The sequence below is a fragment of the Capricornis sumatraensis genome, chromosome 12 (assembly GCF_032405125.1).
Source record: "Capricornis sumatraensis isolate serow.1 chromosome 12, serow.2, whole genome shotgun sequence".
NCBI lineage: Eukaryota > Metazoa > Chordata > Mammalia > Artiodactyla > Bovidae > Capricornis > Capricornis sumatraensis.
In genome coordinates, this window is record NC_091080.1 from 25529013 (window position 1) to 25555549 (window position 26537).

Below are 26537 nucleotides of genomic sequence, written 5' to 3' on the forward strand. Positions count from 1 at the left end.
CACCCTCATCTGACTCTTTGCAACCCCGTGGACTGTAGCCTGCCAGGCTTCTCTGCCCATGGGATTCTCCAGGCAGGGATACTGGAGTGGGTTTCTGTGACCTCCTCCAGGGGACCTTCCCGACCCAGGAGTTGAACCTGGGTCTCCTGCAATTCAGGCAGGTTTTTTTTTTTGCCATCTGAGCTACCAGGGAGGCCCATCTCCAAGTGAAACACAAGTTTAAAAAATAAACTGCCTGTGTGAGAAGTTCCATTGAAACGTCTTACTTTTGTGTCCAGGAAAAACCCCGTTGGGGGCTATGCTTCTGTGAACGACAGACAGCGGTGAGCATGTCGGCCCTGAACTGGAAACCCTTCGTGTACGGAGGCCTGGCCTCCATCACGGCGGAGTGCGGTAAGTAAGGAGCCCAGAGCGGAGGCTGGCCAGCTGCCCGCTGCATACCACGAGGCTTAGACTCCTGGTCACGATAATTGGATATTGAAAGACTTCTGGTGTGAGTGTAGTTCAAACACAGAATGTGAAATTTTGAAACACTTCATCTTAGAATTCAAAATTTCTTTCTCTTCTTGGGAATCTTTTAAGACAAAATAGGGACTTTCTGGGTGGTCCATTGGTTGAGAATTCAGGGGACATCAGTTTGATCACTGGTGTGGGGATTAAGATCCTATCCGCCACGGGGCAGCTAAGCTCGCTTGTCACAAGGAAAGATCCCGCATGACGCAAGTGTCATAAGACCTGATGTAGCCAAATAAATAAATATTAAAAAAAAAAAGTAAACAATGACTCTGACTGCTTATTAGCAGTTTAGGGTTCAAAGTTCAGTGGGGAGAAGGTTGAACCAGTTGCCCTAATGAAAGCCTCATGGAACATTGTTGGCTGACATCTGTCCCCATTCTCCTTGTTGTCCTTTCCACTCTGCCCCTGTGAACACATTTGACTATAAAGAGGTTTAGGGAGCCCCACGATCTTCCCGAGCCAGAGGTGAGCGACCGTCATTGCGGCATCGTGTTCCCATCATGCTCGTTGTCCATGTCCTGCTGATGACTTCATCAGCTCCGTCTCCTGCCACATCCCGTCTGTTCCTTTGTTTATTCCTCGAATCATTCATTCAACACATGTTGGTGACTGGTGCGAATTCCCTGGTGGTCCAGTGGTTAGCACTTCGTGCTTTCACTGCCTGCGGGACCCGGGTTGGTCCCTAGTCAGGGAACTAAGGTTCCACAAGCCTCCTGCTGTGGCCAAAAGGAAAACAAAACAAAATGAAACCCACGTGGACTGAGATGCTGCTGCGTGCCAGGTGCTAGGTGAGTCACTGCTGACCTGGGATAGAGGCTGCCCTTGTGGCCGCAGGGACTGGAGCCGATGGGTTGGGACACTGTAACCACTGACCCACCCACCCCTGCCTTAGGTTTCCTCTGTGAACTCATTGACACAGTGGCTCACGGTTACTGTGTTCAGGTGTGTATATTTGGATGGACTCTCTCTTAGGTACTACAGTAAACACTTTAGCCTCTATTAAGAGTCACTTTTGGAGAAGGAAATGGCAACCCACTCCAGTCCTCTTGCCTGGAGAATCCCGTGGACGGAGGAGCCTGGCGGGCCATGGTCCGCGGGGTCACAGAGGGCCGGACGTGACTGCAGTGACTGTGCAGCAGCGGCAGCAGCAAGAGTCACTTTGGGCTGTAACACAGTGAAAAACTCCATTCATGTTGAACACAATATTAGCCTTCACATGTGGGAAAAATAGTAATTTTTATTTTATTTTTATCTTTTTATTATAATTATTTTTTGGCCATGCTGCACAGCTTGCGGGATCTTAGTTCCCCGACAAGGGACTGAACCTGGGATGTAGCAGTGAAAGTGCCGAGTCCTAACCACTGGACTGCCAGGGAATTCCCAGTAACTTAGATTTTTAAATGGATATCCTGTTTGTATAAAGCATTCCAAGTACCTACTTTAGACAGCAGTGCAGCTTCTTCACATCCTGTGTAGAAAAAGATGGGACATAAATACAAATATATGGAAAAGAAAATAGTTACGTGTTTAAAAAAAATCTTTTGATTCTTAATTTTTTTTTAATAAGTAGAAGACTGAAAAGTATCAACTTCTTAATTCTGCTTCTTAGTCTGAATGTTTCCTCAGTAATAAGTCACTGTTTATCCTTTGTTTAGTGGAATTTCTTTCTATTAAGTGAAACATTTCCTTCTGAAAAATTTTAAGGTACCTTTCCAATCGATTTAACCAAGACACGACTCCAGATTCAAGGCCAGAAGAACGATGCAAACTTTAAAGAAATCAGGTATCGAGGAATGTTGCACGCATTAGTGAGGATAGGCAGAGAGGAAGGCCTGAAAGCGCTGTATTCGGGGTAAGTAGACGTTTCAAATGGACAGACTTCACACTGAGATGTCACAGAGAAAAAGTCCAAGTTCGGGGTGTATTTGAAAAGAACAAGTAGCGATGGTTGATTTTTTTCATTTCAACTTTGTTTTCTACGTGTTTTATATAGTGAATGTTGTGTTAAAACTTTTTACCATAGTCAAATACAGATAATGGTACAAAAATTATGTTTGTTTTGAAACATTCTGTAGTTTATTTTTTTCCTCTTCCCCTTGGTTATTACTGAGCGTTTAGTGAACGTTTTGCTGTAGGCGCTGGATAGGAAAGTGATTAAGAAGGGACCCTGCCTCTATCAGAGGCCCTGCAGGAGATCATCATTCGGATGATTTAAACGAAGGGAGATTTGATGAAAGGGGCTGCCCTGGTGGCTCAGTGGTAGAGGACCTGCCTGCAGTGAAGGAAATCTCGGTTTGATCCCTGAGAAGGGATTGGCTACCCGCTGCAGTATTCTTGCCTGGAGAATCCCGTGGATAGAGGAGCCTGGTGGGCTACAGTTCATGGGGTCACAAAGAGTTGGACACGACTGAGCGACTAACACTTTCACTTGAATAAAAGGGCTGCTTAAGGTTTAAGGGAACAATTGAAGGGTTACCTAGAAACTGGCAAAATGAGAAATTGTTACCCAGGCTAGGACCAAAGGAACAAGGACAAAAGAACAGTGTTAGCAGAGCCTCCCAGAGCTGGAGCCTTGAAGGAGCCTGTGGGAGCGGTCGAGGGGTGCCCTGCTAGTGCCCAGGGAGAGGAGGAAATCCTCTGCTTCTTCCTGTCCCTCCTGCCCTCCCTCCCACCTTCTACCTGCTGAATCCTCCTGGAGTCAGCTAGCAAGGGAGCCGGGTGGTAGTCCAGCAGCAGCTCCTGCCCTGAAGGAACTGTTTAGGGCAGAGCATCCATATAGTGTGTGACCTCATCCATGGAGGTGGTGGGAAAGGAGGAGGCGGGCTGATGTCTCTTCCGGTTCTGGCCCATATGCAGATGGAGGTTCCGTTCCTTGGTCTAGGACCCAGAAGAGGAGGGCGGATCGTTTGGAAGTGGGGGTAATTAGCTCAGTGTGAACTCTTGCTCTGGTGGTAGGTGTAGGGCGTGTGGGTTGAGAAATCTGGGAAGCAGGTGGCAATGCATCCTAGAATCAGCGTTGGAAACATGAGTTCAGGAGTCAGCAGTCTCTGGGCAGTTGAAGCCATGTAAGTAGATGAGCTTGTCTGGCGAGTGCGTGGGGCCAGGAGAGAAGAGAGGAAGGACAGAATCCCCGGCCCCCCAGAGGACAGACATAGGCTGTGCAGAGAAAGAAGAGGAGTGGAAGAGGCTTAGGGAGGAGATGATTGCAAGCAGGGCCAAGGGTGGGCTGGAGCAGGTACCACAAAGGCGAAGAGGCTTCAGAAGATGCTGATTGAAAACCATCATTTGATTTAGTAATTGAGATGTCCCCTGGGCCCATTTTGGTGGGCGTGGGTATTGATGGAGAGGTTGGAGGGAAGCCCAGTTGCAGCCTAAGAAGGAAGTGGTAAGTGTGGCAGGAGAGCCTAGGAGTGTGAATGCCAGGTGGTTCTGAGATTGGGGAGGGTCCCTGGAAGGAGAGGGAATACCTGGAAAAGGGCCCCCAGGGAGGTGGGTGGTGAACTTCAGAGAAACCCTGGAGGATGCTGACAGAGGCCGGATTTCATCAGGGACTCTGTCCCGAGAAAGGAGAGCCCTCTACGATCAGGAAAACAGAACTCTGTGTTCATGTATTTATGTACGTTTTCACTGAGGATAAATACAGTGCACTGAGCTGTCACTTGGGGAGCTAATAACTTGCACACATTTGACTGAACCCGCCTGTGTGTTTGCTGGATTTTGATCTTTTAAGAAAAATCCATCTTGGCGTAGTTTGCGGAAGGCAGATAACATGACTGTGTCCCTTGTGTGCGTCCTCTAGAGGAGTTTCAGTGACTCTTAAGAATTTCTGTGTCCCTTTGTCTCTTGGTTTGGCAGGATCGCCCCGGCGATGTTACGCCAGGCTTCCTATGGCACCATCAAGATAGGCACCTACCAGAGCCTGAAGCGGTTATTTGTTGAGCGTCCAGAAGGTGAGTGGGGAATCCTTTTTCCACTTATGGACAGGAGGTGGGTTGTTCGTCTTTTTACTCAAGTGGTTTACGAACAGAGGAGAACTTTGGGCATAAAGTCTAAACAAATTCTGCCTAAAGCATGTCAGCTATTAGCTGAATTTAGGAGGGTAACAGTTAAAAAAGAGCAATTTACAAGCTTCTTAATGAGTTATTTCCACAACATCCAGACTAGGGAGTATGTCGTTATAGTTCTAGCCTACTTAAAACTCTCTAAAATCCCTGGAATTATCACCTATTTTTCAGGAAAGCAGGCGATATTTCTTAGTGTTAAGAACTCTGATTTTATTTTATTTTATTGCTGGTTGATTCTTTGACTTTGCTTTAATTCGTAGAAGTTCCTATCTGTTTTTACAAAGGAATGTTGGGTGAGAGCAGTGAGCAGGAGCAAAGACGCTTTAAAAGTGCTTCAGCGTATTCCAAATAAGTATGGTGTGCTGGAAAGTTTTATCTCCACGTTATCTCATAGGGTATCTTCTATTCTCTTACCATGGTGTAATACCTCGTCTTATTTACAATAGTTCACATTTACACACACGAGTGAATTGATGGATGGTTACTCTTCCGTGATAATTCACATTCCTTCTTAGGTATTAAGAAATTTTGCTATGGGACTTGCCTGGAGGTCCAGTAGTTATGACTTTCACTCATAGGACTTGGGTTCAGTCCCTAGTTGGACAAGTAGGATCCTGTAAGCCAAGTGGTGCAGCCAAAAAAAAAAAAAAACCAGAATAAAAAGAAGTAATTAAAAAAAAATTTTTTCCTGAGAAAAATCTCTCCTGCCAACAAAATCCCAAATTCTTTTAAAATCACTTAACTTTGTTAAGCATATATTTCTTTATTCTCCTAAGTGAACAAGTGGTATGTAAGTGAATCTCATTTGTACGTGCATTACGCACATGAAGAGTTCTGTGTATGTGAAAAGTCAAATAATATGTCTTTGCAGATGAAACCCTTCTGATAAATGTGGTCTGTGGGATTCTCTCTGGAGTCATATCCTCAAGCATTGCTAATCCAACAGATGTTTTGAAGGTAGGCAGCCCTATATCTTGGGCGTCCCTCATAGCTCAGTTGATAAAGAATCTGCCCGCAATGCAGGAGACCCGGGTTCGATTCCTAGGTCGGGAAGATCCCAGGGAGAAGGAAATGGCAACCCACTCCAGTATTCTTGCCTGGAGAATTCCACGGACAGAGGAGCCTGGCGGGCTACAGTCCATAGGGTCACAAGAGTCCGACACAACTTAAACCACCACCACAGCCTTGTATCTTATAGGCACACTCTGCATTTTCTTAATGAGATCAACACTCAGATCATGATGGACGTGCGAGTCTGTTTACAGTTTTAGTGCCAGGAAGCCTCTAACTTAGAAACACGCACTAGGGGATTTCCCACTGATACAGGTGAGCTCACGAGTAGAGCCCCTTCTTGGAGGCTGTGGTCATTTGGGAGGTTTTGGTGACTAACCAGAGAAAAACGTTTAGGCTTGGATGCATTTCATTTGTCATTGAAAAATCTCCTGTGTTTTATTGGTTCATGAAAATAGGTGGACTGCAAGTGTTACACCAGTCGAGGCTGCACATTGGTGACCCTTTCTGAAGGCGTTACGTTAGCCATTAATCTGACTCCAGGAAATAATAAAGAAAATATTTACTTAACCACAAGTAGACATACCTTATTAGATGACCTTGCCGACAGTACCAGGATACAGCCTTCTTCAATCCCTTGGGACTAACAAACTCAAAATTAGGTGCACGTCCTTGTCTGAACCGCCTCAAGTTCTCACTTTCCTTCCCTCCCTCTCCTTCCCCCCCATTATTGCAAGCAGCATTCATTGCGCTCCTGCTTTGTACCAGTTGGTGTCCTGTGTGCTTAGAATCCAAGGATGATTAAGGCAAGGACCCCGCCTGCAGTCTTTAGTCTAATGGGAGCTTCTGATAACATCAAAGCTGTACATGGCAGGGACGCTACAGTTACACAGGGCCAAAGAGAACTACCAGGCTCTAAGTTTACCCTGGGCTGGGGTTAGATCGCTGGAGAGGTTTCCACACCCATTCACCTCTTACATGCACGGAGAGGCAGGTTCCTGCATTTTGTCTTATTTTCCCATGCTACCGTGGCAGTAGCAATCACCTTTAGAGTTAGAGGTAAATGCGTGTGCTCCCTCAGACAAAACAAGGTACCAGGTTTTAGTGAAAAGTCCTTCTTTATTTTTAAAAACGTGGAGAGCTGCATCAAGCGTTATTTTTATGTTGGCATCTCGGTCATGTGAATTCCATGGCTGTGGTAAAGTTCACTCGTAAGTTCAAGTGTAAGAGAGGGTGACGGTGTCACATGGCTGTCCTTTGGCTAGCACGTCCGCATACCTTTTGGTTTGGCTGGAGGGAAATCATAGTGGCTTGGAGTAACTAATTTAAGAAGGGTGCTTGCCCATGCTTGATGCTGCCAGGCACGCTGGATACTCATTAATTATGTGAAGAATTAACACTCAGAGTCTGTCTTTCCTGCTTAGTAACCTAGAGGGAAATATGCCATTTTCTTTCCATTTCAAAAGACTATTAATAATAATAATAATAATTTTGTTTTGACACTTAATGAGCTACTACCTGGAATACTCTGGACTTTCCTCGATGCTTTTTGATGATTCCAAAGTGCCCAAGAACCAATCCATATAAACTTAAGCTAGCCTTATAGTAATATATACGGTACAGTTTTTTTCTTTTAATGGTTATTAAACAGCAGATTGATTTTTTTTTTTTTTTCCTGAGTCTGGGGAGAAACATGCTAGTTTCTTTCTCACATTAGTCTTTAATCTCTAGATACGGATGCAAGCCCAGAGCAGCACCCTTCAAGGAGGAATGATAGGCAACTTCATTAACATTTACCAGCAAGAGGGGACGAGAGGACTGTGGAAGGTGAGCTGACTCGGTTCTTCTTCTTTACAAAAAAAAAAAAAGGTTTTGTTGTCCCTATTTCCATTATTTTATCTAATCCAAATGGCATAATGACATAACTGACCAATAACATCTGCCCCTGAAGGGATCTTCTCCCTTAATTTGTAAAATGAAAGCATGTCATGATTTTTACATCAGGAATGTGTCATGATTTTACAGTAACTTTTGTGTAATTCACATGGAAGAAATGCTGTGAAGGCTGAATTTATGCTTTTGTTTTTTCCTGTTTTAAGTTCTTAGAAGGGCTTACAGTTAGGTTGGGTTTTTTCAGTGGTATGGTTTCATGGCTTCTGTGAAGACCATTAATCAGGCACTGGGATGGAATGCTATTTCCTAGTATTGCAGGGACTGTCAGTCCGTAGAATGGATCCGAAAGGCGATCCAGTCCCATCCTCCCCATACATACAAGGAAACTGGAGGCGCTTGTCCTGGTGAAGGGCGTACAGTTAGTACCGGAATCAGAATTAGACTTTGGCGCTTCTGACTTCTTACCCTCTGCGTTTTTCTGCTCTCTTACCGCATTTCTACCCACCAGCAGGCAGACATAAAAACTGGCCATCGTTTGTGGGGGAGAGATGTCTGAATCTTCATGTTGGTGTTTTTACCCAGGGTGTGTCCCTTACTGCTCAGAGGGCTGCTATTGTGGTCGGCGTGGAGCTGCCAGTCTATGACCTCACCAAGAAGCATCTGATTCTCTCAGGCCTGATGGGAGACACGGTGTATACCCATTTCCTGTAGGTTTATGGATTTTTTTTTTAATTAATGTTTTAGGTATGCATGACTTTAGACATTTTAAAGAAAGTTTATTATAAAAGTATTATATTATCATGTTTGAAAATTATGGTACAGAAGAGAAGCAGGAAAAGGTATAATAAGCCTTTATCCTTTTACCTAGGTAGCCCTTTTAACTGTTTGATATGTACCTTCAGGTTTTTCTATGCACGTGTAAGTACGTCTACAAAAATATAGCTGTGTTGTGCTCAGGCGTGTCCGACTTTTTATGATCATGTAGACTGTAGCCCGCCAGGCTCCTCTGTCCATGGGTTTCTCCAGGCAAGAATACTGTTGTGGGTTGCCATGCCCTCCTCCAGGGGATCTTCCTGACCCGGGGATCAAACCTGAGTCTCCTGCATTGGCAGGTGGATTCTTTAGCACAGAGCCACCAGGAAAGCCCCACAGATGTATATTATATGTGCTTTATTACACATCTATGATCGTGTTTAGCATTCTTTTATTTTTACATTAAAAATTTTTTTCAACTTTATTGAGGTATAACTAGTGAGTAAAATTGTAGGATATTTAAAGTGCACAATGTGATTTGATACATATGTGAATTGTGAAATGATTACCCCTATCCAGTTAATTAACACATCCATCATTTTGTGTGTGAGAACAAAATTATTCTACTCTTGTAGCAAATTTAAATTATGTGTAATACTGTTATCAACCATAACCACCATATTATATATTAGACCCTCAGACCTTATTCATTTATTATTTTTAAAATTAATTATTTTGGAGTATAGTTGCTTTATAGGGCTTCCCAGGTGACTCAGTGGTAAAGAATCCACCTGCCAATGCGGGAAGCTCGGGTTCGATCCCTGGGTCAGAAAAATTCCCTGGAGACGGAAATGACAACTCACTCCAGTACTCTTGCCTAGAAAATCCCAAGGACAGAGGAGCCTGGGGTAGCAAAAGAGTCAGACCAGGACGAGTGACTAAACAGCAACAAGTTGCTTTATAAGACCCTCTTCATCTTAAAAGTGAAAGTTTGCATGCCTTTCCCAACCTCTTCCCTGTTTCCCCCAACCGCTAGCTCTTGCAGTCACTTTTCTACTCTGTTTCTATGATATTTGGCAGCTCCGGAGACTGTTCTGATTCTTACGGCTCAGCTGGACGGGGAGTGCCAGTGACATCTACTGGGTAGAGGCTAGTGAACCACGTACGTCTCATACTGCACAGGAAAGACGTTCACAGCAAAGAATTATCTGTTCAAAGTGTTAGTAGCTCCGAAGCTGTGAAGCCCGACTCTTGAGTTAGTTGATACCAGGACTGGTCTATGGTCCAGGTATCAGTTTAGTGGTACCACAGGCCCCCAGTGGGCATCGTATTACAGTGAGGACATCTTTTTCTCTGATCTCTTAGAACAGGATAGTTCTGATACGGCTAAAATTACTCTGATGTCTGTTTATAGGTGAATAGATAGACACAGTAGATCATCCTTGGAAGATGTTCCTTGTATGTTTCTGTATTTCTTCCTGTTTCCGTGACAGTCCCGAACCTCAAAGGTATTGTTAGCCGGGACTGGGATTTAAGCCAGGATAAACAGTGCTGATGTTTAGAAGTCTGTGTAGCGCTTTAGCGGAGAAGGCAATGGCACCCCACTCCAGTACTCTTGCCTGGAAAATCCCATGGACGGAGGAGCCTGGTAGGCTGCAGTCCATGGGGTCGCTGAGGGTCGGACACAACTGAGAGACTTCACTTTCACTTTTCACTTTCATGCACTGGAGAAGGAATGGCAAGCCACTCCAGTGTTCTTGCCTAGAGAATCCCAGGGACGGGGGAGCCTGGTGGGCTGCTGTCTATGGGGTCGCACAGAGTCGGACACGACTGAAGCAACTTAGCAGCAGCAGCAGCAGTAGCGCTTTAGATCGGGTCCTTCTTCGGATGTATTGTGTCTTGTTACCTGTTACACATTAACCTAATTTGGGAGGAGGCCGTTTCCTTTGATATGCTTTTCTAATGGTCTCTTCCTTATAGCTCAAGCTTCACCTGTGGGCTGGCGGGAGCCCTGGCCTCCAACCCTGTGGACGTGGTAAGAACGCGTATGATGAACCAGAGAGTGCTCCGAGATGGCAAATGCCCTGGCTACACAGGCACCCTGGATTGCCTGCTACAGGTGAGTGGGGTTGTCCGTCTGTACACTGTTGTGAGTTCTTTCTGGGGCTTCTTGGCTTCCGTGTTATCCTCTGACGAGTTTCTCTTTTTGGAGCCTGACGAACCTCTGGTTCTGTCACTCGCAATCCTGTGACTCTGGTCTGTGTACAGACAGTGTACACCTCGATTTCCTCACAGGTGGCACAGTGATACCACCTGTGTCACAGGAGTATTATGAAAATCATTGCAGTAATACTGCCGAAGTAGTTAGCATGGTGCCTGGAATAATGTTATGTAGAAATAGTGTATATATATTTATAATAAGTATAAGCATAATAATAAAGGCTTGTTCATAGAATATGATATATTAATATAAGGGACACTAGTGAAATAAGCACATTTGCTTAGTCTTCAGCATTCTGTGGATTGCTTCTGTCTGTGCAACTGCCCCCCAAATATGTGTATACATATATATATTTTACATTTATTTAATCAAAGAAGCATCTAAGTTTTGAGGGCTTACTATAACTAAGATGAGTGATGCCCTAAAGCCTTGAGATGGTACAGAGTATTTGCCTAAAACAGGGGCTTTTATAAATACAAAATCTAAATGAATATTTAGAAATGAAAGGTCATTTTTCTTCTGTCTCTGCTCTGCTGTGAAGGGTGAGAAAATACTCATATTTTCTGTGATGGCAGTAGAACCCTGTCTGCCTCCGGAATATATTGCCTTCCTGTTGAGTCAGACTGGACTGAATATCCTTCATTCAGACGTCTCTGAAAGGAACCCATGAATCTTAGCCTTAATTCTCGGTTTAAATAACTGGGCCTACTGTTGATGAGTAGATGAGGGTCTGGGCCTGTCTCTGCTACTGGACTGCCAGCAGCCAAAGATGAGGGGCCACTTCTGTGGTCGGTGTTCTCCATCACGATGCTGGCACACCCCTAGACACCGAAATGTCGCTTTAATGAAGCAAAGATGCTTGATGTTGTCCATCCAACCACATGAAGTAAAGGCCCCCTGAATTATATCTTTATCCCTGTCGCCTCCCTTTCTAATTTATGACCTGTTGTGAGCCCACATGGCAAGGAGGCAGTGGACTCTAGTTTGGAGTTAAATCTCGCCACTTCTTCATCCAGCTCCTGTTCTCTTTGGGTGTGGGATGGTTTGGTACAGAGCCTGAGGCCTCACCTAGGCAGAAAGCTTTAAAGAACAAAGAAAGGCAGTGGGCAATGATTTCGTAGATAGTCCTTCCAACAGAATTTTATTTTTAAGAAAGACCAGTTCAGTTCAGTCTGGCTACTAATTATTAAGGCATATTTGACATAATTGGAAAGTTGGACACTAACTTCTTTTCCCTCCGCTCCCTTCTAACAGACATGGAAGAATGAAGGGTTTTTTGCTCTATATAAAGGGTTTTGGCCAAATTGGTTGAGACTTGGTCCTTGGAATATTATCGTATCCTTTTCTGTTGCAGTAGATCTGAACAAAGATATACCTAAAGAATGTTGTTTGCATAAACTATCGGGTTATTAATTATAATTAAAAGTAGATTTTTTTTTTCTCTTTTGAATTCTTCTCATTCAAGAAGTTAACTGTTCCGTTTCTTTATACACAGGTAGAAAGTCTCTCTGCCAGGCTCTGTGAAACTTGGTTTAATGATGGGTGTTCTTGAAAGCCAGTGGTATCAGTGAAAACCTTTATTTAGACTCTGCTCTAGGAGCTGAGTGTGTTAATGATTTCAGAGAGAGGCAAGGACTTATTTATGTATTCTGTAAATCCCTGGCCACCCTTGGGCAGGATGCGGTTTGGCAGCTATGTTCTAGAATGCTTGAGAGTGCCTAATGATAGGACTTAGCTCCAGAATTATTTGCCTGATTAGCAGTTTGTCCTCCATGCCAAAGTGAGAGGCAGGAAAGAAATGACAGTTTATTAGGAATGAAAGGGCAGAATTATAAAGTAGGAGATGTTGGTTTCTACCACTCTTATTCTACTTAAAAAAAAAAAAATTTATTTTTAATTGAAGGATAATTGCTTTACCAGCCTTGTTCCTCATTATCTGTGCTTCCCTCCCATGGAAGCTTGCCTACCGGCCACCCTGGAGGAGAACTTCCCAGGGTTGCTGCCTTCTCTTACAGACTTCACTATTCTGTATAATCTTCCCCAACGTTAGAAAAACTAGCAGTGTGGATGTACTCCCAGAGGCTGTGGCAGCTGATGCAAGGGATTTGTGTGCCTCAGCTGTGGTCTGTCTGTTCAGGCCGATCTTGGGAAGGCTCCCAGGGAGCTCTTTTGGGGTGGTTGAGGATGGAGCCCTCGTGTTTCATCACGCCTCCAGCACATGGTCTGCCCAGACCTGTTTGTTAGGAGGCGTGTGCTATTTGTGGGTCTGTTTTGATACGTCAGGGTTAAGATGGCATAAAATGTCAGCCTTAACTAATACACCTGCAGTTCTTTGTGACCTATGAGCAGCTGAAGAAACTGGATTTGTGACAAGTCAAGATTGCATGAGACATCCTCTGAAAACGCTCACTTCTGAAATAGCGAAGCTTCCTGTCTTTCCCACTGCTTCTCACTGCTTGGCCCGCCACAGATTAAGGTGTGAGCAACAGGTGAGGGCTGGGTTAGCTCGGATCACTGTGTCCCGGCATTGGACACCCTGCACCAAACGTTTAACGGCCTCGACTGTAACACCAGACACTAGTCCTTACCATTCAAGTGCCCTTCGACATCAAAGATAACAGGAAATGCGTGTTTCTTGCTAAAGAAAACTTGCATGACGGTCAGGAACTGTGGACCGTTTCCTTCAGGTGAAGAGTAACTCCTGCTGCACCTCAGCTCATAGCCAAGACTCCCAGACTGTTCGGAAGAAGCTCTTTGGAACCGTGGGATAGAACTGTCTGAGACGGTGTTACGTTCCTGAGCTTTTGGGGGGCTTTGGCTTCGTGTCTGCTGAAGAAATTCACACATGGAGACCTGGTGTACCCCAAGTATAAACAGGGCAGGATAGAGATCCCTGGAACATTGCACTGCGTTGTAATTTCCTATTTTGGCAGGATCTTTCACTTATAATAAGTGATTTTTACGCCTTTGACCACTGGACCTTTGTGAGGAATTGTTACAAAGTATTACCATCTAAACTCTTGATGGTGTGAGAGGTTGGCTTGGAAGGTAGCAAAGTCTGTGTTGTGGGAGGTGTGTTTAAGCAACTTGGGTTCTGTCCTAGGTAATGGTAGTACTGAGTTGGCCAAAACATTTGTTCAGGTTGTAAGAGCGTGGGGAAAATCCGAACCAACTTTTTGGCCAAGTCAATCATTTGTGATATTAGCAAAGTTTCCATCTCCCAGTCTGTACAATGGGGATAATAACATCTATTGATACTGAGCGTCAGGTGAAGAAAACAGTAGCCCCTACTACTGGACTTGTAGGATACGTGTCTTTACATCATGGTGTCATATAGCCATAATTCCAGAATAAATAGTTCCTGTGTATGAAGAGAGTCATTTTATCAGGGACTGCTCCCAAGTGAGGTCCTGTGATAAAACTCTTGTGAAAGAAAGAGGCTAACGTTCTGTTATATTTCCTTTAGTGAAATGTGGCAAGTTAATTGAAGAGTTGATTTTTTCAGATTTCCTGGGTTTTACTTTAGTTCTGGTCACGTTTGTTAAAATATTTCCTGTCTTGGACTTCCTTATCAGTTTGGGTAGAAAATCCTTGCTTGAAATTTGAAAAGCAGTATTTTTGTATACCTAGAGTCTGATAAGAGGTATATAATAGCTTCCTTCTTTTCTTCTAAAGACAGGATATCATTCTTCTTTCTCGTCTTTATCTTACTCTTTTCAAAATAAAAAGTGACTCTGAGAGAGTCCCAGGACCTTTGTACTTCGAGAAGACATCCCTAGGAAAGAAAATGTATTCACTTGGGTAACTTTGGCTCTACCCTTAGAGTGTGCTCAGTCGTGTCCGACTCTGCGCGACCCCATGAACTGTAGCCCGCCAGGCTCCTCTGTCCATGGGATTCTCCAGGCAAGAGTACTGGAGTGGGGTGCCATGTCCTCCTCCGGGGGATCCCCCCTGACCCAGGATCGAAGCTGTGTGTCCTGTGTTGGCAGGCGGATTCTTCCTGCTGCGACACCTGGGAAGCCCTGTGAGAGTAACAGTAAATACGTGCTCACTGGGGCTCCAGGATAGTCACCTTGCGGTATATGCAGGTTCCCAGTCCGTCCAGCCCCTGGACTGCTTCCTCCTTCGAAGCAGAACAGAAGACACTCAGATTTTTCTTGGGATGGGGCAGTTTTTCTCCTTGCCTTCTATATTAATGCTGACTTTGAAACTAAGATTTTGTGAAGCAGGATTTCTGTTCCAGAAGGAAGAACTAAGGCAAGAAAGGAGGCGGTCAGGGGGGCAGGTAGGTGTTGATTGCTTCGAGATTCAGATGGAAGTCTAGTTTTCGCTGACCAGCTCCGGATGTGATACTAGAGAGCTGAGCCCCTTCAGGCCTCGTCCCTCGTACTAAACCATATCTTTAGAGAGGAGACTTCTCTTCTTACCAGAACATTCCATGGGTGTAAGGGCTTTCTATAGACAGGCTTTCACTTTTGGGTTCCTTGAGTTTAAAGGATGACTTTTTATGAACCATTCTTTGTTTCTCTCCCTTAATGTAGAAAACATTGTGTATACATATAATTCTTAAAACAGTAGAAGTGAGTTCATTTTGAAGACCATGAAAAGATTGAATGTCATGTAATATTCATTATATCAGTTTATTCAAATATGTACATGTTCATACCAGGATGAAAAGAAAACCAAACCCCTCTGTAAAAGGTAAGCACATTTTAAAGACAAAAATTTTGTATTTCTTCAGTGCAGAGTTATTATAAATACCGTATAGAACAGAGTTTTAACCTGTTTTGACTTTTTTTTTCTATTCCCTGAAAGAGTTATGCAGTTGTTGAAGCTTCTAACCAAGGAAGAACTTGAAGGACTGGGAGACTTGGTCCCCTTGTCTCTGGGGCTGTGACTATAAGTTCCCTCCCTGCACCCCCTTGGGCATTGTTAAATGTAGCAAAGGGATTTTTAGCTTTTATAACCCAAATGAAGAAAGTGGGTTTTTTGTTTGTTTGTTTGCTTGTGGATTTGTGTAATCGCTGATGGCTAAGTTGGGCTGATTGTGATATAAAGAACGGCTTCTGTTTTCTGTATTTATTCATGCACCAGAAATTGTGTATATTATTATATAAAGACTATAAAAGTTTTCATAAGCCTTTATATTTTGAGCTCTTTATTTAAACATTGTTGGAAAATGTGGCATAAACCTTGTGTCATTATTTAATAAACTGTAGTAATATATAATAATAAAAATGATTTGTGGTTGTTTCAGATGCATAGAAACATTTGAACAAAGACAAGCTCTAAAACGTCCAGGAAGCTGGAGTAGGTCTGGCGTTCGTGAAAGTGGCTGCAGACATTTCTCTCTGCTTAGAGAAGTTGTTGAGATCATCTTACTAATTGCCTGGAGACGTGTGTGGCCTCCCAGTCTGCAGCTCCGCAGAGGCCAGTAAATTTGGCTCATTGGGTTTGCTGGGCAAGGCGGCTTTGAGATAATGGAACACAGGTGGGATGCCATCAGGGCCTTGAAATTTCAGGACCCCTCAGTCCTTCTTCCAGCACCTGACGTTGGCAGGATCCTTGGTTAACTGTTGGCTAGGCGGACACCTCTGGTTGGGTATAAAACAACCAGGGGATGAAATGCAAACTTGGTTCATTATTATTTTTTTTACTTGAAAATATTTTCTAGGTGCCTGTCTTAACATTTGAATTAAACACAGTGGTTTATTGAAAAAACAGAATTGGCAAAAAAAAAAAAGGGAGCCTTGTGGTCTCTGGTCCCCTACCTAAGAGATCAGATGACACACCTTTATGTGATCGAGTTCATGTGAAGGTCAGTGGGAAGAGCTGGCTGCTGGTGAACCTTAAATGCTTGGAGAATTCACATCCCACTGGGTCCGGGCACCTGTTAGACACACTGGGCGTGGAATCCAGGCTATCTATTTTTAAATGCACAGCTGAGAAAATCTGACGGTAAATTTTTGGTAGATGACAGCTGCTCCATCCTGAAGCAGAGTATGGGAATAGAAGACAAAGACATGGATGAATCAGTTGCTTGTAAGCTTGATGCAAATTGTGGAACCAAGAGCAAAATACTGGAAACTCCCTATGCCTATATGTCCCTTGCTGATACAATAATCCATACAGTGGCTTACCATGGGACTCAGGAGAAGAATGAGTTATATCTCAGTCTGCTGGCCTGGGCAGATGTCCCTGATATGCTATTATATAGGAAAAAAGTTAGGATGTAGACTTCTATAGGCATATCATGACCTCATCACTTAGAGGAAAAAGCATTTTAGGTCAGTAGGGAATGGTTGTAAAGGTTGTGGATTAGGCTTCTCCAGAGAAAAGCGGACCAGTGGGATGAGTGTGTGTGCCCATGCATGGTTTATTTTAAGGAATATGCTTATGTGATTGTGGGAGGCTGGCAAGTCTAAAACCTGTAGGGCAGTTGCGCAGGACAGCGGACTGGGAGCTCAGGCAGGGTTTCTTTTTGTCTTTTTTTTTTCTTTGGCTGTGCCATGCGGCTTGAGGCAGTGAATACACTGGGCTGCCAGGGAACTCCCTCTGTTTTAGCCTTGAGTCAGAATTCTTTCTCTGGGAAACCAGTTTTTCCCTCCTAAGATCTCTAACTGATTGAATGGGATGGGGCCCACCCATATTATGGAGTGTAATTTCTTTTTACATGCTTTTAAAAAACTTTTATTTATTTTTTTGGCGTTGTTCCTATACGCAGGCTGTTTCTAGTCTCGATGAGGGGGAGCTTCTCTTTGCGGTGGTTTCTCCTGTTGCGAAGCAGAGCCTCCAGGGCTTACGGGCTTCGGTAGTTGTGAGTCCTGAGCTGTTGCGCTCGGGCCCAGAAGATGTGGAGTACAGATTGAGCTGCCCCTCGGCACGTGAGATCTGAGCAGGGATAGAACCGTGACCCCTGCATTGGCAGGCAGATTCCTAAGCAGGGAAGGCCAATATGGAGTGTAATCTTAAAAGTCAGCTGATTGTAGATGTTATCCACAGCTGCACATGCCCTCATGGCAACACCTAGACTAGCGCTTGCCATACAACTGGGCACTGTAGCAAGGTCAAACTGACACAAAATTTAATCATCACAGGGTAGAAAATTATTGATATTTTCTTTACGCATAATTGTATTGGTTGGTTTGAAAACTGATGTTTTGCCATTTAAAGAAAAATCTTAAAAAGGACTAATTTGGGATACAAATGTTCAAAGTACATAAAAGTGAAGGGAATTGGGGGAAGTGAGAGTTGCAGTGTATGCAGTGGACTATTTCTGTTTTAACTATGTTTGTAAAGTATATCTCATGTTTGCCAAACATAAAATTGAGCTGAAAGGTTAAATGGGAAATTTGTTTATTTCAGTTTTAACTACTTCTTATTCCTCAGTAAACTTAGTACTTTTGTAATTTAAAAGTTTTTTAACTTTTTTTTTTTTTTTTGGACAGTGGGGGAAACCTCTAGAAGAGTGTATCATGTACATCAGTCAGTTTCAGTTCAGTCGCTCAGTCGTGTCCGACTCTTTGCGACCCCATGAATCGCAGCACGCCAGGTCTCCCTGTCCATCACCAACTCTTAGCCTCTAAACACCAGCGTATGTTAATACAATTTTTAAGACTCCCCCTGACATAATGATTTTCATATTGTATGCAGTTTCGTTGTATTATATGGTAGAGAGACCACTACATTTTCATTTAAGAGGGTTTGCTTCATCAATTATAATCGTGGAAATAGATTTCTAAAACACCCCACAATTCTCTATGGAAACAGAAACTGACAAAATGAATGTGTGAGAATCCCAGTAATTCTCGACTTGAAAGTAGTCTGCATCTAACAGTTAAGGCCAGGGTTATAAACATCCCAGAACTGCTCCATTTTAAATTGCGACACTACTTCACCTCTTTCTTTGGTGCAGGGGAGAGAGGGCTGTTTGACACGCAGGATCTTAGTTCCCTGACCAGGGATCAAACCCGTGCCCTCTGCAATGGAAGCGTGGCGTCGTAACCACTGGACCACCAGGGAATTCCTGCATCATCATTTTACTTAAATATTTATTTGCTTTTTTATTTATATGGCTGCACTGGGTCTTAGTTATGGCATGCAAGATCTTTACTAGCAGCATGAATGCATGCTTAATCGCTAAGTCTGTTCGACTCTTTGTGATTCTGTGGACCCACCAGTCTCCTCTGTCCATGGGACTTTCCGGGCAAGAACACTGGAGTGCTTTGCTGTGCCCTCCTGCAGAGGATCTTCCCAACCCAGGGATCGATCCCATCTCTTGCGACTCCTGCACTGTCAGGTGGGTTCTTTACCATGAGCGCCACCTGTCTTAACTGTGGCATGTGGGATCTGGTTCCCTGAGCAAGGATGGAATCTGGCTCCCAGCCTTGGGAGTGTGGGGTCTCAGCCACTGGATCACCAGGGAAGTCCCCCTGCATCACGATTTTAATTCGCTCTACTACTTGGTGCTGTCTTAACACAATAATTTGCAGAGTGTTTGCATGCCTGTGTGTCCAACTCTTTGCAACCCCATGGACTGTAGCCCACCAGTCTCCTCTGTCCATGGAATCTTCCAGGCACGAATACTGGAGTGGCTTGCCATTTCCTACTCCACATTTGCAGAGCAGATAATACCAAAAATACTTGCCATGTTAAATGGAAGCAACCTGCGAAGGTTTGTTCATTACTTCTGGGACTCTTTCGTGGTAAACATTATCTTAAGATCGCCGAGGAGTCTGAGAATTGGGATGAGAGCACGGTGTGTACTGTTTCTTACTGAGTTCTTTATTTACCCAGTTTCTCTTATGACACAAATAAGATTTGTCAGTTAGTGTTCAGTTCAATTGCGGTAAAATATGCGTTTAAGAACGTGCCATTTTAATCATTTTTAAGTGTATAGTTACGTGGCATTACATGCACCATCATCCATCTGCATAGCTGTCCCATCTGAGCTCCACACCCACTAAATAAGTCCGCCTTTTCTCCCCTCCTCCCAAGCCTGGGAACCCCTGTTGTATTTTCAGTCTCTAGGAGGCCTTTCATGTTTTTCAATTTTGCTTCCTTTTAAAGGCTGAACAATAATTTTGTTATGCATATATGCCACGGTTTGCTTATTCATTCATACATCAGTGAGCACTTGGGCTGTTTGCATGTTTGAGCTATTTATTGCTATAAATATGAGTGTCCTAATGTCTCTCTGAGACTCTGCTTTCAGTCCTTTTGGTTATATACCCAGAAGTGGAATCGCTGGATCATACGGTAATTGTAGTTTTAAGTTTTTGAAGAACTCCGTACTGTTTCCTACAAGGGCTGTACTATCTGACATTCTGACCAACAGTGCCAAAGGGTCCCGCTTGATCCCCATCCTTGCTAACACTTCTTGTTTTCTTTTCTTTTTTTTAATGGTAACTATCCTAATGGATGTGAGGTGTTATCTCATGGTAGTTTTGAATTGCATTTCCCTAATAATTAGTGGTATTGAGTATCTTTTTTTGCTGTTCTTGTTGTCCATTTGTATATCTTTGGAGAAATGTCTATTCAAGTTCTTTACTTGGTTTTGAATTGGGTTGTTCGGTCTTTTTGTTGAGTTTTGGCAGTTGTCTATATAATTCTAGATATTAATCCCTTACGAGATGTATGATATGCAAATCTTTTCTCCCATTCTGTGGGTTGCCTTTTTACTCTTTAATAGTGCCTTTTGCTACACATTATAAAACTTATGTCCAGTTTGCTTCTAAGGGCTTTATTGCTTTATGGTCTTACATTTAGGTCCTTGGTCTATTTTGAGATGATTTTTGTATATGGTGTTAGCTAAGGGTCCAGCTTCCTTTCTGTGTGTGTGGATATTCAGTTTCCCCGGTACCATTTGTTGAAAAGGCTGTCCTTTCTCCATTGAATAGTTTTGTCAAAAATCATTTCAATATATATGTGAGGATATATTTCTGTATCGTCATAGGTCTATCTATGCCACTTCCACACTGTTTTGATTACTGTGGGTTTGCATTAAGATTTGAAATCAGGAAATGTGAGTCCTGCAGTTTTATTGTTCTTTTTCAAGATTGTTTTGGCTTATCTGGGTCCTTTGAGGCTCCATATGAATTTTAGGATGGGTTTTTCTGTTTTGCAAAAACCATCATTGGGATTTTGATAGAGATAGCATTGAATCTGCAGATTTCTTTGGGTAGTATTGACATTTTAATAATTATTAAGTCTTAAAAGCCATGAACATGGGACGTATTTCCATTTATTTGTCATCTTCAATTTCTTTTAGCAGTGTTTTTATTGTACAAGTTCTAACAAGTCTTTCATCTCTTTGGTTAATTTCTGAGTGTTTTATTCTTTGTGATGCTATTGTAAATGGAACTGTTTTAAATTTTCAGATTATTCATTGTTTGTACAGAGGAATGCAACTGATTTTTGTGTGTTGACTTTGTATCCTATTATTTTGCTGAATTCATTTATTAGTTCTAACAGTCTTTTTTTTTTGTAGAATATTTAGAGTTTTCTACACTTAAGATCACGTCATCTACAAACAGATAATTTACTTCTTCCTTTCTAATTTGGATATCTTTTATTTCTTACCTAATTGCTCTCATTAGAACTGCCAGTACAGTATTGAATATAAGTGGTGAAAGTAAGTGGGTGTCTTTGCCTTGTTCCTGATCCTAGAAGAAAAGGTTTCAGTCCTTCACCATTGAGTATGATATTTGCTGTGGATTTTTCATATGTGGTTTTTATTATGTTGAGGCAGTTTCCCTTTATTCCTAGTTTGTAGAGTGTTGAATTTTGTCAGATGCTTTTTCGGCATCAATTGAGATGGTCATGTGGGGTGTTTCCTCCATCCTGTTAATGTAGCATGTTACATTGATCAGGTTTTGTATGTTGAACCATTCTTCCATTCCAGGAGTAAATTCCACTTGGACATAGAATAAATCCTCTTACTATGCTGCTGCATTCTCCTTGCTAGTATTTTGTTGAGGATTTTTGTAGTAATGGTCATAAGAGATATTCGTCTATGGTGGTTTTCTTGCAGCATCTTTGTTTGACTTTGTTATCTGGGTAATGCTGGCCTTGTAGAATGAGTTAGCAAGTGTTTCCTCTTTAGTTTTTTGGAAAACTTTGAGAAACACTGGTATTGGTTTTTCCATAAATGTTTGGTAGAATCCACCAGTAAAACCATCAGGTCTATTGGATCCAGGGTTTTTCTTTGTTAGGAGATTTTTGATTACTGATCAAAAATCAGTAATTTGGGATTACTGATTCAATGGTTTTGTTTTTTTTTTTTAACTACTCCTTACAGAATAGGTCCATTCAGATTTTCTATTTCTTCCTGATTCAGTCTTGGTAGGTTTTGTGTTTCTAGAAGTTTGTCCATTTCATCTGTATTGTCCAATTTGTTGGCATACAGTTATTCATAGTAGTTGGCTTTTATTCCTTTTTATTTCTCTAGAATTGATAGTAATGTCCCCATTTTCATCTTTGATTTTAGTAATTTTAGTCTTCTGTTTTTTTCCCCCTTTAGTCCATCTAGCTAAAGGTTTGTGAATTTTGTTAATCTTGTCAAAGAACCAAGTTTTGGATTTTTTTATTCTCTATTTCATTTATCTGTGTTCTAATCTTTCTTATTTTCCTTCATTGTGTTAGCTTTGGGTTTAGTTTTTTCTTTTTCTAGTTGGTTAAGTTGTAAGTTTGTGCTTCACTTTCATTTGTCGCTAAGTATTTCTCATTCCCCTTGTGACTTCTTTGCTGATACCTTGTTTGAGAGTGTTGTTTAATTTCCACAGTTCTGTGAGTTTTCCAGTTTTCCTTTAGTTATGAATGTCTAACTATCTCACTGTGGCCAGAGGCTCTTCACAGAGACTCCAGCAAGAAGCAGCCTGAAGTTCTTCTCTAGGAGTGATGGAAGAGCACCTCCTTGGTCCAGTGGTTAAGAATCTGCCTGCCAACGCAGGGGCCCCTGGTTTGAGCCCTGGGCAGGGAAGATTCTGCTTGCCACGGGGCAACCAAGCCTGTGCGCCACAACTGCTGTGCCTGAGCTCGCCCGTGAGCTGCACCTCCTGAGGCCCTTGTGCCCAGAGCCTGCGCTCTGCGACTAAAGAAGCCACTACCGTGAGAAGCCTGCATGCTGCAACTGACGGATGCTCAGCTGGAGCAAGGAAGACAAGCACAGCCAGAAATAATAAATGCTTTCTAAAAAGAGTGATAGAAGAGACTGTGGAGTTTGAATCAGGCCTGGAAAGGGTCCAGCAATTTGGTGATAACCAGAAGTGGCTGAGTGCTCCTCCATTCTCAACCAGGGAGGTCTTTCTTTCCCAGGGAGGTCTTTTCTGCATCCTGGGTGAGATCCAGCCTACCTTGTACTTTTCCTTGTTAAAGGATAATTTTCAGGAAAATGTAAAAGCATGATTTGTACAAATATAAATTAATGAAACAAAAGGAGTGAAACAAACAGGGAAGAAGGCTCAAAAAATGCCCAGGCGAATTAAAAATATAACCAGATTTTTAGAAAATTACAATATTTTGGAAATCTTTATGACTGAAGAACATCATTGGACTTAAATAGGTAGGCAATTTGCCTTTAAATCCTGATGTGACTTCTTTCCCCCAAGGTTCCTAATTAAAGAAAAAAAATTTTAGCTAGTTTAAAAAAATTAATTCAGTGAGAGGCAATTTGTTCAATACTGAGAGTTTGAAGGCTATACTTGTATTGATTCGTTTTAAAAGAGCAATAACCCTGGTGGCTCAGATGGTAAAGCGTCTGCCTGTAACGTGGGAGACCCAGGTTCGATCCCTGGGTCAGGAAGATCCCCTGGAGAAGGAAATGGCAATCCTCTCTAGTATTCCTGCCTGGAGAATTCCATGGATTGAGGAGCCTCGTAGGCTACAGTCCACGGGGTCGCAAAGAATCGGACACGACTGAGTGACTTCACTTTACTTCACTTCCCTTAAAGTTTGTATAAGATAAAAAATAGACAATTCTTTGAAGAGAGCAATGGTAAACTGTAAAGTAGATCTTAAGAAATTTCTCTGTATACAGCTTGAGACAAGGAGATGGGAAATATGAAAGGTTAAGAGACTTGGGGGATAGAATGAAAAGGTTGTATTTGGACAAGTTCCCATTAAGAAGCAGACTTTATGTAAAGACTTGAATGAAGTTAAAGAGACTGACCATGGTTGTTAGAAAACCTAGATATGAGCAGTGGTGGGAAATGGTTACTACCCCTAAACTTGAAGAAGCAAGGCTGGGAAATCAAGTTACTTTTTAGCACCATAATGTAATAATGCTTTTTATTCCATTTCTTTAAATTTTATTACTAGTAAACATGCAGTTCATAGCTTTTTGAGGTTGAAATCTTGGCAAGTAGTTATGTTGTTATTCAAAATATGCCTTGATTCTAAATTGGAAGCTGGGGGACCGTATGTCTGATCTAAGAAAACACTTGTGTTGTGAAATAAATCCTAACTTACTATTTAAGTAAATTGTCCAGATTTAAAGTGATTTATACAGATCTCTGATGTGTGAATGAGAAACTGATACAGTGAGTAAGCAAAGAAATAATTTGAAAAGGCAAACAGATCTTCAAATACTTGTTGAAGCTATAAAAACCAACACTAAGAGAAGTGACTCTCATAAGATCGTGTAGGAAGAAATTCAACAGTTTCAAATTACCCTGCTCTGAAAAATGCAAGAGGGAGTTGCAGACAGGTGGCTGCCATAAGAATGTTTTCTTTCAAATGATTTCATCTTGTTACTTCATGGTAAGCCACAGAGTGAACGCATAAATCTGAGAAGCCTGATGTTTAATCCACGCTCCTCACCGATGCTATGATTTAATGTTTTGGCACTTAAACTTCACCTCCTGGGGAAAGTAAGGAGCAGATGAGAGCTGCTTGATGCTACACCATCAGCTGTTTTTGCGATGTTGCATTATGAGCTGGGATCTTTGACAGTGGTCAGATTTTAGTCACCGAGTGGGGCCGACCGAGGCGAGACCTTGAGGTAGACCGGAAGGAGGTGTTGGGATCAGCATCTCTCATCTCCTCCACGTTCTCCTCCCATCCTTGATCTGGAGCACCCGTGACTCTTGTCCCGTGGACAGTTTTCCATTTCAGGGGGCCTATTCTAAGACATTAATGGATGAAAAGTCTTAAGAAGCAAAGATACAGCTTTAGAATGTTTAGTTACAGACATTTATAGCACATAATAGGGACGTTCACCATTATCTGTGCCTTTAGAGCAGCAGGATATAATGTGTGGCTTTTTTTTTTTTTCTTCTATTTTTTTGCTATAATGCCTGGCAAGCAGGATTTTAGTTGTGTGATCAGGGATTGAACCCATGCCCCTTACTATGAAAGTGTGGAGTCTAAACCACTGGACCATCAAGGAAGTTGCTGTGTGGTGTTTCTTGAACCAGAGCCTTTGATCAGTGTTTTTAATGTGTGTTTTCATTTCATATATATATATGTATATATTTTTTCTGAATCATCAGCATGATTGTCTTAGGATTGCCACATGATTTCAGCTTCTACCCCACCTCCCTCGCTATTTTAATTAAGCTATAGAAGAACAGGGATTGATTTATATGCAAATGGTATGTACAAGCTAGATTTAGAAAAGGCAGAGGAACCAGAGTTTGAATTGCCAACATCCGCTGGATCATAGAAAAAGCTAGAGAATTCCAGAAAAACATCTGCTTCATTGACTATGCTAAAGCCTTTGACTGTGGATCACAACAAACTGGAAAATTCTTAAAGAGGTGGGAATACCTCTTAAATACCTTAAAGAGGTGGGACCACCTTAGGTGCCTCCTGAGAAATTTCTCAGGAGGTCAAGAAGCAACAGAACCGGACATGGAACAACGGACTAGTTCCAAATTGGGAAAGGAGTACATCAAGGCTGTATATTGTCACTCTGTTTATTTAACTTACGTGCAGAGTACATTATGCGAAATGCCAGACTGGATGAACCACAAGCCGGAGGCTTGTGGAATGAAGCCTCCAAAGAGACCCCAGGCCAGGATGCTGATGCTCTCCTGCGGGAGCTGGGTCATGGCCGCCTGGGATCCAGCTTCTGTGGCAAGGACGAGAGTATCCCCAGGCAGCCTGGTACAGATACGCGGGGTCCTAGTAGCTATCCCGGCCCAGAAAGGAGCAGGCCCCACGTGGCTGTCTTGGTGTTAGGGCGAGCCGGCCACTGGTGCTCGAGCCCCCCGGCACCCGCCCACCTGCGGCGGCCACCCAGAGGCGCACGTGCAGACTTGGAGGAGGGGACGGAAGGGAAGCCAGACCACAGAAACCACGGGCAGCCCTGGCTGGCCCTGGAGGCTCACCCACAGTTGTTCTTTAGCAAGCTTACAACCCAGTAAGGAAGTCAGGGTAGGGGCAGGGTGAAGCAAAAGTGGCAATTTTTTTTTTTTTTTTAATCCTCCTTCCCCCTGTTTCAGGTTTACAGTTCGATTCAACAAAATGCCAGTCACACTTGATAAAAATCTGCAGATGAAAATTTTAAAATGCAGGATCTAGGTTATTTCAGGTGAATACCTGCCTGTTACGCCATGACATAATCATGAAGGTTATTTAACTTGAGAAAGAAGAGATGTGTTTTTGCTTTTTGGTGGTTTTGTTTTTAATCATCAAAAACAAAATATCCCTCATTTACCAACCAGGCTGTTCATTTTAAAACAGAAGGCTGGAGAGCATATTTCCACCCAGGGGAGTCCTCCAAAGGTGACCAGTGCCCCCTCTCCCCACATCCAGCCAAGAGGAGAAGGAAGGGGACCCACATTGGGAGGTGGGAACAACCACTCTAGACCTTGTGTCAGGGTCCAGTTATTTTAGATTTACTGCCAGCACGATGTACATGTTTTACACCATAACTTGCTGGTCCCTGGCAGGGAGTCACAAGCTGAATGAGCACCCCGTGGGGAATTAATACCAGCAGAGGCTAGTGGAGGTGGCTTCCAATTCTTGGTCAATCCCCTGAGGTCCAAGTCCTTCTAGCTTTCTTTCCTCTACAGTTGGCCCAGCTGTTGCTCAATTTCCAGGCTGCTGTGGTGTTTATGCTCTGAGGAGGCAATGGC

At 42.9% G+C, this 26537-nt stretch overlaps 1 protein-coding gene across 1 annotated transcript; it reads left to right on the top strand.

The window, feature by feature from the left end:
* The first annotated feature begins 2260 nt into the window (after positions 1-2260).
* SLC25A30 (solute carrier family 25 member 30) lies at positions 2261-15629 on the top strand. The gene is made up of 8 exons (XM_068984314.1): positions 2261-2368; positions 4372-4466; positions 5452-5537; positions 7323-7418; positions 8067-8191; positions 10218-10356; positions 11713-11793; positions 12787-15629. Exons 1-8 carry the CDS (start codon positions 2310-2312, stop codon positions 12826-12828), a joined length of 723 nt encoding a protein of 240 aa, XP_068840415.1. The 5' UTR covers positions 2261-2309; the 3' UTR covers positions 12829-15629.
* The last annotated feature ends 10908 nt before the right edge of the window (positions 15630-26537 follow it).

Excerpts from the sequence above, each read along its gene's own strand:
- SLC25A30 (XM_068984314.1), top strand. The coding sequence starts at position 2,310 with ATGTTGCACGCATTAGTGAGGATAGGCAGAGAGGAAGGCCTGAAAGCG. Across the intron at positions 4,467-5,451 it reads ATTTGTTGAGCGTCCAGAAG|ATGAAACCCTTCTGATAAAT; the intron begins GTGAGTGGGGAA and ends ATGTCTTTGCAG. Across the intron at positions 8,192-10,217 it reads ACGGTGTATACCCATTTCCT|CTCAAGCTTCACCTGTGGGC; the intron begins GTAGGTTTATGG and ends TCTTCCTTATAG.